Source organism: Beta vulgaris, chromosome 3, assembly GCF_026745355.1.
Source record: "Beta vulgaris subsp. vulgaris cultivar EL10 chromosome 3, EL10.2, whole genome shotgun sequence".
In the NCBI taxonomy this organism is placed as follows: domain Eukaryota; kingdom Viridiplantae; phylum Streptophyta; class Magnoliopsida; order Caryophyllales; family Amaranthaceae; genus Beta; species Beta vulgaris.
The window spans coordinates 21,180,850-21,196,859 of NC_079204.1; the positions used below are offsets into that span (position 1 = coordinate 21,180,850).

At 33.8% G+C, this 16,010-nt stretch overlaps 1 protein-coding gene across 1 annotated transcript; it reads right to left on the minus strand.

The window, feature by feature from the left end:
- Window positions 1–956: 956 nt before the first annotated feature.
- LOC104884628 (1-Cys peroxiredoxin) lies at window positions 957–5,885 on the minus strand. The gene is made up of 4 exons (XM_010669313.3): window positions 5,684–5,885; window positions 3,969–4,117; window positions 2,523–2,669; window positions 957–1,492 (listed from the first exon to the last, which is right to left on the minus strand). Exons 1-4 carry the CDS (start codon window positions 5,799–5,801, stop codon window positions 1,247–1,249), a joined length of 660 nt encoding a protein of 219 aa, XP_010667615.2. The 5' UTR covers window positions 5,802–5,885; the 3' UTR covers window positions 957–1,246.
- Window positions 5,886–16,010: the final 10,125 nt, after the last annotated feature.

A 16,010-nucleotide genomic window follows, 5' to 3' on the forward strand; every position in this document is an offset into this window, starting at 1 on the left:
TCATGTGATAATTTAACCGACCTACTCACAAAGGCATTACCAGCAAAGCAATTTCAAGAGCTTGTATTCCTGACTGGTTTAACGAGGCAAAAAAGCATATATGGATATCAAGCCTAACTATACTCTTTTTCCCTTTATGCTTTTTTTTTTATATTTCATTAGAATTTTTCAAATGTAAAGTTTTTAACGAGGCAGTTGCCACCCCATAATTACATTTTAGGGTCCGTTCAAGGGGAGAGTATGATAATAGTCTCTGTAAACAGTGAACGGATTAATACGATGTTGTATCTTTGTTGTCTAAGATTAGACGTTTCACTGCATACTGGAGTGATATGTTATATCAACAGGCGAACTATTCACCCGACACTATATATATACCGCAATTCACGGGAGAAAATAAGATACATAGCTATAATAACATTCTCTTTAAATCACAACAATATATATATATATATATATATATATATATATAAGTTTTAACAACTTCAGAGGACATACCATATTAACATAGAGACTGTATACTTCTTATTTTTTTTAATTACATCATTTGCTCTTTCAGGTTACCAAGACACTTCTTTAAACGATAATATCTCGAATATATATATATAAATTATAAAAATTTGATATATAAAACCTCACGATAAAATGAAGCTAACCATACCCCATTTGAATTTGTTTATTTTTCACATCCATACCCAATTTGAATTTGTTTATTTTTCATATATAATGATGCAAAATAACTAAACCTAACAAAATTAGCAAACAAAATACTCCTTCTGTCACAAAAAATATAATCAGATTAGATTTTATTTAATTCATCCTAATTTATATTTTTCAAATATATAATTTATATATTTTTTTTTCATATATATAACTCAAGATATTGCTGTTTTAAAAAAACTGTAAAAAAAACAAATATAGCAACATTTATGAATACCAAAAAGCAAACCATGCAATTAAAAACACTCAAAAAGTATTATATAGTACGTATAGTAATATATGTTGCACAAAGGGAAGAAAGATGGACACCTTCCACTGGTCATGTGTTTGGCTTTTAAAACCGGGATTAACGCTTCTTACTAGCCTTTTAACAAAATAGAAAAACTATACTACATAGCATCATGCACATCAAAAGTATCTAAAACCATTATTCGTAACATGCCATATATGATATAAACATGCCATATATGATACTTCTATATACTATACTAATGGCTAGGGAGTTGTTATTTCGTCCTTGTCCAAATTACACCTGAGTAAAGCGGAGGTAACCCTTCTTGGACGGAAGATCAGTGGTTTCAAATCCTTGAGGAAACATCTCCTTGGCTTGATCATTGTTGACACTAGGAGAGATGACCACCTTCTCATTAGGTTTCCAGTTAACAGGGGTGGCCACCTTGTGCTTGGCAGCCTTCTGAAGCGAGTCTACCACCCTCAACACCTCATCCATGTTTCTCCCCGTCGATGCTGGATACAAGAAACTTAGCTTCACCTACATTCAATGTGACAATCACTTTCTTCAACTGAACATTAGGTATATGTACATGATCGATGTTAGTCAGAAAAAGGCAAGAGTATACTAGCACACTTCTCTCAGAGTGTCAATTCAGTCGTATAAGATCGACTTTGATTAAAAAAGACAGACTTTGATTAAAAAAAAAAATGGCGGGAGTATCGTGATGTGTCCGATTTCAATAGTTGCAACACTTCTCTCAAATTTTCAATTTGAACAGCTCCTTTAGTCATGAACTGAAAACTATTGTTAATTGAGAAGTAACAAAAGTTTAAAGAGGAGTTTGCCTAAGATAACAACAAATTAAAGCTACAGAGATAACGAAAGGAAATTAAAATGTGCACCAAGAAAGTTGACATTTTGCCGGAATTTAGCAACTTGGGGTTGATTACAAATGGAATGTTGAATTTCATGTTTAGGGAGGAAGAAAATCATAAGTAGAAGGTGAAGCCATTGATGAATTTGAGGTTGAAGAACAGTAGACAAAAAGAGAGGGAGGAGAAGAGAGGGAAAATAAGGAACTACATTTTTGTTATTATAGGTTAAAGAAATATTTTAACATCTACCTATTGATACTTGTAACAAAATTAATACTAGAATAACAAATAACAACCCACTAACAAGAATATCTAAACTCTAGACTTCAACCTGGAATATCCATATTAGATCATTTTGAACTAGAAAAGATTTATTAGGTCTTTCCCTTAAAAAGAAAACTATATTTAAAGGTTCTATTCGCAAATTGTCCCAATTTAATCGAACTAAAAGTTGGATTTGTAATGCATGAAAAGTAAGCTAAGGGTCTTTCTCTTTTTTTTTTTTTTTTTTTTTTACGTGAGCAACTTGGTGAGACTTGAGAGGGTTTTGTAGCGTTGGTGGTTTCACCGTAAAAGGGAGCCAAAGTACTCATAGATTTCCATGTTCAGAAAATTATGATTAATCCATGTTTCATTCTTTTGTAACAAATATACAAAGCAACTAAAGGAAAAGAGAGTAAAGCAAAACTAACCATTTTATTAGGACCAACAATGTGCAAGGCACGAGAAGGAAGTTGTTGTCCGTTAGGACCTTTCTCATCAGGATCCACCATATTCAACTGTTTGATTATCTCCCTGTTTGGATCTGCTATTATTGGATACTTTACTTTGTGTCCTCCCTAATCACATAATAACGATATAATATCATTTTTGAATTCATAATCTCATGTTTATAATATGCTTAACTTTTGACACCTTAACATAATTCACATAAAGGCCTATCTCAATATGCCTATGTGATATGTGACTGAATTTCATTGGAGTAACAATTAAGTTAAAAAAGAGGATTTTTTAAAGGCAGTGTGGAACTTTTGTGTATATAAAAGACTTGCCCCAAATTTCATGTAACCCAAAATCACATTAAAAAAAAGGCAAAATTGACCTAGCACCACAACCCATGACGCAAATAATGCAGTAATGCACACAACGCTACCAACTTTGACTAGTAATCAAAACACCACAAACTATTGGCCTGTGTGCCGTGAGTATCATAAATCATGCCGGTGCTAACTTTTCTCGACATACGTTCACGTAATTTAGGCTTCTAATCAATGAAAATATAGGATAAAAGTAAAGAAAAAGGGGATATGGAAAAAACACCTAACACAGATTTCCCACCACCGGGAAGAAAAATTAGCTCTTGTGTTATAAAAAACACTCGCTACACCCGGGCCAATAGTTCTAGGTGTTTTGGCTACTAGTCAAAGTTTGTGATAGGGGGTGTAACCGCGCCATAATTTGTTGTGTTAAGGCCAATGTTGCCTAAAAAAACACCCCTAATTTACATATAAGTCAACTTCATAAAAGAAAAAAAAACTTTGTAATATAGGTGCAATTTATGAAATTCACGGTAAACAAGTCCAGACTGTAAAGCTACACTTGCTTTTTTCCCCTGCAAAGATATGTTCATCTTTGATGTTAATGTTAGTGTTACTTGCATTTGATATGTAGGCATGATTTAACGAGGAATGATAACGATCTAACTGGCAAATGCATCTAACAAATGTTTGTGGATATAAGAAATGGTGATTGTGTATAAACAAATAATATTCAGCTTGTTTTCCCCTTATTTTGGTACATTACAAAAGAACACTATTTGTTTATATACACGCAGTATATTTATATGCACAAACGTTAATGTTTTGTATAATATGTAGATGTATCTATCTATTAGATGTTTATTATTACTCATAATTTAACATTATACACATGTCACGTGTGGTCCATTTATATCTTGTGACATTCATTTATAGACGTATATATCATTTACTGAAGCATATACAAGCAAGATTATAATGAAGTAAAATCAAGTCTATCAAAAAAAATCCGATACACCTTTTTTCCTTTTATTAAAAGACAAAAATCAATGAAAGATTAGACACCAAAAACCAAGGAAGAAGGAAGGATTAAAATCTCACAGAATAAGCTTCAACGTCCTTGATCCACTCATTATGAGAGGCAATATCATCACAAGACAAACCCAAAAGCTTGACTCCTCTTTTTGAGAATTCATCCGCATAGGCCGCCATCATCCCAAGTTCAGTGGTACACACAGGTGTGAAGTCACCTAGTTCAGATTCACAAATCACAAGTACATGAAGTTTGCTTAGATAAATTTTATAAGTTTCAAGAAAACTACATTTAATTAAGGCTCCGTTTGATAGGGCGTAAAACAGTTTTCCTGTTTACTCTTTTCAATTTTAGATTGTTTAGTTGACAAAGGAGTGTAAAACCATTTTCCTTTGGAGTAAAATTATACTCCCCATGATAGAAAACCATTTTCCCTTCAAAATGAAACGAAAACTGTTTTTCTTATCTCTCCTACACACTATTTTTCTTACATGGAACCAAACGGAAAACTAATTTTGGAATTGTGTTTTCAATTGTAAAATGATTTTTATTTTGGAATTGTGTTTTCAATTGTAAATTTTTTTCCATGAAAATCATTTTACACTGGAAATGTTCTACGCCCTACCAAACAGAGCCTAAGGCTAGTTTGATACAACGTAAAACTTTTTTTTGAAAATTGTTTTCCATTATCTTCAATTTTAGATTGTTTGGTTTTAAAAAAAGTGCAAAACCATTCTCTTATGAATAATATTGCTTTTCTAATAATGGAAAACCATTTTTCCTTCAAAATAAGAGAAAAATAGTTTTCCTTTATTTTTCTTATCTCTTCTTTTCCTAACTCTACCTCTTTACTTTCTTTTTCATTTTCCTTTCTTTTCATCATTTTTCCTACATGAAACCAAACAACGAAAAAATTATTTTGAATTGTTTTTTTCATTGTAAATTATTTTCCATGAAAATATGTTATATATTCAACCAAACGGAGCTAAATACGTTATAATCTCAGGTAAAGTTTTAGTGAGAGCTACTTGCACCAAAATAAGATATCAAAGTATGTGTTATGATTTGTTTAATTTAACTTATTTATGAAAAATATAAGTTTCTAATAAGTTCTCAATTGTTCAGATAAGTTTCAATAGTATAAAAGTTTCTAATAAAAATAATAATAAGAACAATAACTACTACTACACTTATCAAAAAAAAAAAACTACTACTACTATGATTTCAGCACAAAATCTCTTATATAAGGCGGACTTAACATGTTAAGGGGTAACTTATATTATACTAGTTTTTATATGCACGCGATGCGTGCGAAAATACGTAGAAAATTAATTTATTTTAGGAGATGAAGAAAATTAAATTAATTATTAATTATTTCTAATAAATTAGGAATATTTGAATTGTTGATTGTTTTCTTTTTGTAATATTTTTTTTATTTTTTAAATTAATTAGGTAGTTTTATTTTTTATTTTTGCATTAAAGTAAGTAGTTAGAATAGGGATGTTATGAGGGTAAAATGGGATTTCTAATATTTTGATGTCCTACCCCACTTCCCATATAGAATAGAGATTCATAGAGATAAGTTCTAACACGAGTAACGCTTATTTAAGGTGAAAAAATTGCTGCCATATTTTTTTTTAGAAGAAAAAGTACCTTGTCATATACACAAATCTTTCAACTGAACTTTCTATATATAGAATATTATTTTTAGAAAATATTTTGCTATATATAACTAGCAGTAGCAAGTAATTAATTAATTACAAGGAAAAAAAAAAAGTGAAACCTGGATGAGAGAAGAGAATAGTCCAGCTATCAGCAAAGTAGTCATGCAACTTGAATCTGCCCTGGGTGGTTTCCACTTCAAGGTTTGGCACCGTATCTCCTATTGTTATTCCAGGCATTTTTTTTGTATGTTTGATTTCTTTCCGAGTGATGAATGTTAGAGAACTCTCTTATTTTGAGGTAATGGTGTAATGTATATAGAGTATGTATGTATAGGAGCAATTCTATGAAGTGGGTGAAGCGTAATTAATTATAGGCACTGCATGGTGCATGTAGAGAACGTGGCAGGTGTGGTGGCTCCTTTGCATGGCCTTGAGTTCTGTTTTTTATGTTTTGCAAATATAATTTACTTCCTCAGTTGGTGACTTGCTAGTTGCTTCCATCCATTTCTTTCCCAACAATTTCCTATTTCATACTACTATATAGTAGTATTCTCTTTGCTCCTTAATAGAGTTTTTATTTCTTTCTTTCACATGATTTTCAATATATCTTTCACCATTCACATCATTGATTATATGACCTGCTGTTTTAGAAAGTGATTTGAAATAATTTGGAAGGTGTGACTGACCGAAACCTCTCGAGTTAAGTACACTCTTAGGCCCTAAACTTTCAACTTTGTTGCAATTTAGGTACTAATGTTTTAAATATTGCAATTAAAGGACTAAGTAGTAACGTCCGTTATCTTTAGAAAAGCTCCATTAAGCATAACAATTACAGCATATTTTGGGCCTGAACTTTCAAGCCTCGTTTTTTTTAATCTGTTCTCAAATTAAAAAAGAGCATATTAGTAGTTTTAAATAGAATTCTTCTATGATACGGCAGCCTTCTTCCACTTTGCTCCACAAATTGCCAAAAATAATACTCTTTTTTCTTGGTTTCCACCACCTAGGGTGCCTCCCAATCTTACTCCTCTTGATGGTAAGAGCATCTACAATGGTAAGCTACAATCACTTGTAGTTTTGTATGCCACATAAGATTTTCAAACTACAACATTTTCAAGCTACAACCTCTCCCAATGAAAAGCTACAATCATTGTAATTTTTGTAGGTCCCACATGTTATTTATTATGAAATTGGAAAGTGAGATGGAAAGGTATAAGTAAGACCCACAAAAATTAAACAAAGTTACTTGCTTTGTGGAGCTACTTGGTTTGCAAGCTACAACCTCTTTTTTACTCCAATAACAAAGCAAGTAGCTCTAACTTTTAACAAATTGCAAGCAAGGACCTAAAGTCACCCATTGGAGTGCTCTAAGTTGCTTCAAACGAATTATACTTTTTTCCTTTTGTTGTTTGCTGATGTTTTCAAATTTTTTTTGGCTTAATTTTTGATTTAGGATTTTTTGGGTTGATTTTGATTATTGAATTATATTTTTGTTTGATTGTGGTTTGTTGAAAGTTGTGATTAAATTAAGTTATCTACTAATTAGAGTTTAGGATTTGTGTGTATTATTATATAATTTTAACCCACACTCAAACACACATGTTATATTTGTTAAAGTTCAGTTATTTTGAATGAAGATATCATTAGTGAGGATTAATTAAGTATACTTTCAATATTTTATTTATTATGTTCTGTTTTATTGGATATAGAAAATTTTGGTTGAGGTTTTATGTTCATTGAGGAAATGATATGGGTTTATCAATATTTATTTTCTTCAAACTTGCCTTTTTTTTTTAGCTTCAATTACGAATTGATGTAATGTCGTATTGAAGACAAGTTATATAATGTATGTCAAGTGACTAATATTATGAAAAAAAAATCATTACCTTATACATTTGTCTTCTTTGATCATTTACTTTATGCTACATTTACATTATGCAACATTTACATTATGTCAAGCTTTTACTTTATGCTATGTACTTTATTATTGATAAAGTTTATCCATTTTAATTTGGCAGAAATTGTATTGAACCCATGTTTAATTGTGCACCATGACGTGGGAAATGGACAGAAGATTGTGATCTTGTGTATAATGGGGGTTTGGTCAATGTGTTTGAGGACATACCAGAGACTATATCAATGTCTTACATTAGAGATATTATCAACAAGTTAGGCCACAAAGACATAATCAAGCTACATTACCAGGACCCTAACAAAAATTTCAGTGATGGGATCAGATATTTAGGCTTTGAGAGGAGTACCTTTGATCCTTTTTTGGCATTGCTCTTGAAATATAAGGTGATTCATGTGTACGCAGAACATGAAAGTGTGGAAGTGATGAGTGAGAACAAGTCTCTTCAATTGACTGGGATATGAAAACAACAATCATGGCTTCAGCTAGGTGATGATACAACAATCAATCTTTTATTTCTCTGCTTAGTTAATGCATAACCCAACAATGAATGCAATTGATTCGTCATGGGACATAGACTATGATATCGATGGTACAGATGAAGATAATGATGAAGTTGTAAATGCTAGGGATAAGGTTAGGGAGGAACAAAAAAACAGATGTCATATGAGGCAGAGTTAGTGATGTTGAAGAAGTTAGCAGACACAAAGGCGAGAGTCTCAATGACTTCTCAAATGACTTTGAGGGGAAAGTGACTTGGATAGCCCTAGTAATCAGATAGTGATGATTGTGGGTACTTACTTGGACCTGAACCAGATGCAAAGAACAAGAAAAAATATAGGTTCTTAGAAGATAGTGACAACAGACAGTCCAAGTTCTATATTGGCCAAGTCTTTGAGAATGCTGCTTCATTTAGAAAGGCAATAATTGACTACTCCACTGAAGTAGGAAGAAACATTCCATTTAGCAGAAATGACAAGGACGGGATGGGTGTTGTGTGCTCAAATAAAGATAAAGGCTGCCCTTGGAGGATATGGGCATCATGGGAAAGAGGTAAAAAAAAATTATGGTGAAGACACACAATCCTGAACACACTTGTGGTAGGACATCTAAGGGGAAGAAAATGACATCCTCATGGATTGCATCTAACTATAGAACAAAATTCAAGGTGAATCCATACATCAAACTTCATGACATAATTGAAACCATTTGGTTGGAATGGGGAATCAAAGTGAGTAGGTTTATGGCCTACAAAGCAAGAAAGAAAGGCCAAGCCTTAATTGTGGGAAATACAAAGAGCAATACTCCTTACTCCCTAGGTATGCTGCTGAAATACTGAAGAGCAACAGATTCAACACTGTGAAGCTGAAAATGAATGGTAATGTGTTTGAAAGAATATACTTCTGCTTTGAAGCATTAAGGAAAGGGTTTATGGCAGGTTGCAGACCTTTTATTTCACTTGATGGTTGCTTTCTTAAAGGGCCATTTGGTGGACAACTTTTGGTTGCAGTTGGTAGAGATGGGAACAATCAAATGTTTCCCATAGCTTGGGCTGTTATGGAAGTTGAAAGTACCGAGAGTTGGACTTGGTTTCTAGAGTTGCTAGCTTCTGATTTGGGAACAAATGAAGGTGCAGGCTACACCATTATGTCTGATCAACAAAAGGGACTTATAAATGCAGTGTCAAGTGTTTTCCCACAAGCTGAATCTAGGGTATGTGCAAGACATGTATACTGTAATTTTAGGACAGTATTTGGTGGTGGTATGGAGTTTAGAAATTTTTTTTGGATAATAGCTAAAAGCACCACAAAGAATGAATTCAAGGCTCAGATTAAGGTAATGACGGGGATCTCTAATGCAGCAGCTGAAGATCTTTTGAAAAGAAATTACCGAAAGTGGTGTAGAGCTTTCTACACTTCAATGTCAAGCTGTGATAGTGTGGACAACAACATGAGTGAGGTATTCAATGCCTATATTCTTCATAGCAGACACAATCCTATCATTACAATGCTCGAAGATATTAGGGAAGGTTTAATGGAAAGACTATACAAAAAATGAGATGAGGTTGGAAAAAAGGATTTGTTGTTATGTCCAAGAATTCAGCAACAAGTTGAGAAACATAAAATATGGGCCAGAGGTTGGAATGCATTTTGGGATGGTGGTTTCTGCTATGGTGTTCGGGAGGTGCAACTCAGACTAAATTTGTGGTGAACTTAGCTGAAAAAACATGTAGTTGCAATGCATGGCAAGTTAGTGGAATACCTTGCAAACATGCAGTTGTAGCAATATGGAATAAGGTTAATGAGCCTAAGCAGTATGTGAATGACTACTTTAGGAAGGGAGTGTATATGAAAGCTTATGAATACCTGTTGGAGCCATTAAATGGACCACAAGAATGGTCTGATTCAGACTTAGTAGTGATTGCCCCGGCTCTAAAAAAGGTACAACATAGACCTCAAACAAAAAGCAGGTTGCAAGTTGGTGAAGTTACAAAATCAGGAAAGATGAAGAAAGTAGGGACTGTGATGACTTGCAGCTTATGTGGGATCCAAGGACATAATAAAAGAGGCAGCAAGAATGTCCAAACTGAAACATCTAGGAGGTCTGATAATGGAGAAGGTACTTCACACACTAATAGTGCAAGTGTGCCAATGCATAATAGAGGAGTTGGAGTTTACACCTTTCCTAATGGATATCAAAGACAAGCAAATGTAAGTCATGTGTTTTAATTAATTGTATTCTATTCAATATGTTGCTTCAGATTTTTAACTTTAATTGATTCCGATCTTTTGTTGCAGTTTGTTCCCATGCCTCAATCTACGCAACATATACAACCAAGGAACAATCAAAACCAAGCAAGGGGTGCAGCATTCTACTCAGATTATGAAGGAGAGCAAAGTGTATACAACTTTACTAAAGACTATCATTAGTCACAAACTGAAGTGGGATCACAACATTCACAAACAATAACAAGCCAAGGATTATTAGATCTTGCAGCTGCGAAAAGACTTCGGAGAAAGAATTAGAAGTAACAAGGTAAGCCTTTATCAGTAAATAATTTCATTAAAGTCCATTATTATTTATAGATTTCATTAATACTTAGTTGTTCAGACCACTTAGATACAATTAAGACTTCACTTACTTCTTTTTTCTTTTGTTCTCCTCAACCAAGTAAAAAGCTTAAAAATTTTAACAAACAAATTTTGGATAATTATTGCAGATAATACCTGTTTCAAATAGCAAGGAGGAAGTAGCACAACTAACCTACTATATATCAAAGAGCAGAAGATAACATTTTTGGCTTTCAAATGTTAATTGCTATGCTTGAAGATTTTTTTGGATTGAAGTTGTTGTCTTTGCTCTGTTATTTATCCTTGTATTTTTTTTTACTATTGGAACAAATTGCTTTTGAACTTAGGTTTAATTTGGTTATGCTGCTACAATTAATGCAGATGATGTAGTTATTGTTTTTTTTTTAATTAATAGCTACTCTTAACAGAAGTTACAAAAGTTAACTGAATCTTGGATGGAGTCCCTTAATTGCAACATTTGAAACATTAGTACCTAAACTGCAATAAAGTTGAAAGTTTAGGGCCTAAGAGTGCACTTAACTCAAACCTCTCTATAGTCTTTATGATAACTTATAGCAATTTGTATTAACATTTTGAACATCCTGATTGAAAAGTCATAACCATGAGAGTTAGTATGGTTAAACTACTATTACTCGGACTTCATATTTAAAAAAAAAAGGAGCTCCTTGGGTAATATTAAAAATCAAAAGGTGAGGGTCCGTTCTAAATCACTTTAAGCTTTTACTTTTTGATTTTACAAATATAAAAGTTATATAATATAAAAGGTTTAAAAAACTTAAATGTAGTTGTATTTATATCAAGCAAAAATATTAATTTTAAAAACTAATAACTGACATAAAAACTATATTTTTTTATTTTCAAATTTTTCTCGGTTTCAAAAATTGAAAACTAAAACGAAAAAACAATAACGAATGAGCACTAAGATTTTAAATGTGTCAAGATTTTAAGAAGAAATATCAATAATAAGGAATATATGAAGTACTTAGGTAACTTGTAGTAAATCTATATTAGTATCTATATATACTATTAAGATATTTATATAAAAGTTATAGGTCGTCATGTATCATTGCATGTCATATGTTCACATGGCACTATTTTTTTTTTAGGGGACATGGCGCTATTATTTCATTAGTAACATGACATTTCTTACTTAAATGTCCTTAAAACTGTATTACCTACGTTTTTTTTAATCTACACACTTTCTTTTTCGAGTCGTTCCTTTTTACTGGTTACACCGTTACTTTATCTATATAAGGTAAATTGTCTAATCATTATTCTCCACTTTTATCCCTCATGTGGTCTCTTACCAAATAAATAAACACACTTAAAATCCATCTATCCCATTTTACTCTCTCCTTTATTTGTTTTTATTTACTTTTTGTACTTCTTACTCCCTACTTTTCATACTTGCTCTCATCTGTCTCCTACTTTTTCACTTTTGCCTTGATTCTAATGAAAAATAAAGTGTGTAGATTATTTAGAAACAAAGGTAGTATAAAAGGTTTCAAACCTCTAACCACTTCGATACTTCCTCCTTTTTTTTAAATGACATTTTTTGGCTGTTGATATTATTCACGTGTGTAATTTTGACTATCTTTTGTGATTTGTACTTGAGGAAAAATATAATCATGTGCGGATCTTGTTAGATTCGTCTCAATGTATATTTTCATAATATCAACTTTTTTGTAATTTTTGCTTATTGATAAGTAGATATACAAAGGTTTAGAATAGTGCATTGACATGTGTGCCCAAGGGAAATAGGTCAACTAAAAAAGAGGGAGTGTGTCCTAATATTACCATCAAACTAAAGTTCCTACTTGCAATAAATTCCAACATGTAGGTATCAGGCTTTTCCATTAAATGTTCTGGAGTGGTTTTATTTTACCAAATATCCATAAATTTCACGATTAACCATATATCCCTAAGTTTATAACAATACATCATTATCTCCTTAATAAGTAACGGCGATTAATTCCATTAGGTTTTAACTCCTAATTGACCAATAATTCTTAATTATTATCCTACCCTAATTAACCCAATTTCTCTCTCACTCCTAATTTCATTCAACCTCTCTCTGTCTTCCGATTTAATTTTTTAACCACTCACACTATCTTTCTTCAAGACTTCTCCCTCATCCGGCGCACCACCAACAACACCCAGACCTTAGTACTAAAATCCAGTTGACCATATATAACACCACCCATCTTCTGCATCACCACGCCTCTTCTGTCTCCTCCCTTTTGGACTCTCCCTCCTCTCTTCCTCCCAGCAAATAAGCGCCCACTGCACCACCCTCTAAACAAAACCCACCACAACACCACATCGTCCTTCGTTTGTCGTCTAATAGCAACATACTCTCGCACACCACCATGAAATTGTCACCCATCCTCTTCTTCACCCTCCCTCATTGTCCCCCCCCCCCTTCTCTCTCGTCCTACTCCGATGACGAACATCAACCACATTACTTACAACAGGTCGAAGAAGCGACCACAATAGCTTGGGGACCAGTTTGAAATAAAGAGAGAGAGAGCACCAATAGAGGAGAGAGAATTAGGATTTGCAACTTTTGAGGTTCGAAATTGATAGGTTGTCGTAGACTTATCAAAAATAATTCCTTCAAAATAACAACGTAGTAGGGTAAGTAGGGTCGAATCCACAGAGACATGGCTGTTTTAAATTTAGCTTGTAAGATATGCAGAAACTAGAGAAGATTAGAAATATTATAATTAAGGTTATAATCAGGAATAAATAATCATAACAAGGATGTCATGGCTCCCAAAACCCTCTAGTGGCGCACGATATGAGTGAATGCTACCGTGCACCCCTCCAGTAACATGGGACGGAAAAAGAAGACGACGACTCTAGTAACTAGCTCGTCGGGACTAGGATCGTCTACTGGACCTCTATCATCTGTAAGAGTAGAGAATATTGAAGTTTTGGAAGCATTTGCCAATGAAACAATAAGCGCGGCTGATTATTTTTTTTGCTCGCATCCTAGTGGAAATAGATGTCACTAAGGATAGACAACAATTCATTATGTTTGAGGATGCTAATGGAAAGACTATTAAACAAGATGTTAGATATGATTGGTGGCCTCCCTTTTGCCAAAAATGTCAAAAGATTGGTCATAATTGTGGAGCTAGATATCAACCGTAACAGCAGCTGAATAAACTAAGAGTGGTGCAGAAATGGGTTCCAAAGCAGACACAGCCTACAGTGGTTATTCCCGCAAAACCAGTCTCTGAGGAAGGGCAACAAAGACAACCAGTTGCAATTTCAGAAAAGGTTCCATCTAACCCACCTAGTGCAATTACTTCTCCTATTTAACCTATTGTGCATCAATGAAAGATGGTGACTAGGAAGAATAGGGGAAAAAGGATCATTGTTCCATGCACTGACAACACTGAAGGCTTATCTCTTGACGAAAATGATGAAGAACAAGAAGTTGATGAGGAGACCACTGGTGAGCTCAATATAATGCAGGTGAAAACCCTTACTTACCATGATGTATGCTTGCACATGGAGTGTAAGAGGGCTTAATAACCCTCTCAAAATAAAGGAGGTAACAACTTTTATTTCTAGAAACAAATTTACTCTATTTGCTTTGACTGAAACTAGAGTTAGATCTAATAATAAAGAGAAAATTCAGAAGAAGTTTGGGAGATGCTGGAATTGGTGTGAGAATTATGCTCATAGTCCTAGGGGTAGGATATGGATGGCCTGGAATTATAACATGATTACTGTTGAGATTATATTTACCTCTGACCAAGTCATTCACAGCTTAGTTACTGATAAGACTACCCACCACAAAATGTTGTTTACTGCTGTGTATGGGTTGCATAGTATTGAAGATAGGAATCCTTTATGGAACACCCTTCATCACCTAGCTGCCACTACCACAATTGAGTGCATTGTCATGGGGACTTTAATTCAGTCTTAGAAAGTGATGACAGGCTTAATGGAGTGCCAATTTCTAATGATGAAACTTTTGATTTTCGTCATTTGATTGATAGCACTACATTACTTGAAGTTAAGGGGATTGGAGAGTCTTATATTTGATCTAATAATAAGAGACAAGGGGCTGAAAGGATTTTTAGCAGAATAGATAGATGCCTATGCAATACTCTTTGGTTTGCTAGCCACACCCATACAACTGTTGAAGTTAAGAATCGGCCTATATTAGATCATAATCTCCTCTAGATTTCTTTAAATCAAGGCTCTGATCAGGGAGCAAGACCTTTCAAATTATTTGATCATTTGCTTGTCACCCTCAATTTCATGAGAAAGTTTCAGAAGCCTGGAGACAAAATGGAGCAGCTGACAATTTGAGGGACATCTGGAATAAGTTGAAAGCAGTAAGCAGGCAGTTAATTAAAACTCTGCAGCTCACTCATTATGGTAATATAACAGAGGAAATTGAGGAGGCTAGGAGGCAGTTTGACATGGTTCAGTCCCAAATTCACAGGGATCAGTTCAATCCTATCCTGCATAATCAAGAACAACAACATCTTGACTCTCTCAGGAAGTGGTTGCAGATTGAAGAAAGTATTCTTACACAAAAATCAAGAATACATTGGTTGCAAGCTGGGGATTCTAATAGCAAAGTTTTCTTTGCTGCAATGAAGGAGAGACATGCCAGGAATTCTATTGATGTTCTTTACTCCTCAACTGGTACTAGACTGGAGCATGCTGCAGATATTCAGGAAGATTTGATTTGTTTCTATAGTAACTTGATGGGCAAATGCAATAGAGTGAGAGTTACCTAGCATTGATCTTCCGACTATCATGAAAGGTTATACTCTTAGTCTACCTACTAGAAGCAGACTAAGTGCACCTATTACACTCTCGGAAAATGATAGGGCTTTATTCAGTATTGATGGCAATAAGGCTCCTGGCTTAGATGGGTTTAATGCCAAATTCTTTAGAGAAACTTGGAATTATGTAAAACCAGACATTTATGCTGCTGTTTTGGAATTTTTTGAGACAGGTCATCTTGATTCTAAAATGAATATAGCTTCCCTTACCTTGGTTCCTAAGGTTGCTAATCCCACTTATGCTAATGATTTTAGACCTATTGCTTGTTGCACATTAGTCTACAAAATCATTGCTAAAGTCCTAACCCATAGACTTCATGATGTCGTTATTGGAGAAATAGTGGACACAGCTCAGGCATGCTTTATTTCGGGAAGGAATATTACTGGCAACATTATCCTAGCTATAGATCTCATCAAAGCGTATACTAGGAAGGGTATATCACTAAGATGTACAATTAAGGTGGATCTCAAGAAGGCTTATGATTCCATAGAGTGGCCATTTTTACAGAGCATGCTTGTTGAGTTGGGCTTTCCTCAAGGCTTTATCACTTGGATCATGGCCTGTGTGTCAATTGTTTCCTATTCTATCTTGCTTAATGGAAAACCTTGTACTCCCTTTCATGCAAAA

Coding starts and splice junctions, on each gene's coding strand:
- LOC104884628 (XM_010669313.3), bottom strand. CDS start 5,801: ATGCCTGGAATAACAATAGGAGATACGGTGCCAAACCTTGAAGTGGAA. Junction 2,670..3,968: donor AGGACGTTGAAGCTTATTCT/GTGAGATTTTAA, acceptor TTATGTGATTAG/GGAGGACACAAAGTAAAGTA. Junction 1,493..2,522: donor TTGTTGGTCCTAATAAAATG/GTTAGTTTTGCT, acceptor CATTGAATGTAG/GTGAAGCTAAGTTTCTTGTA.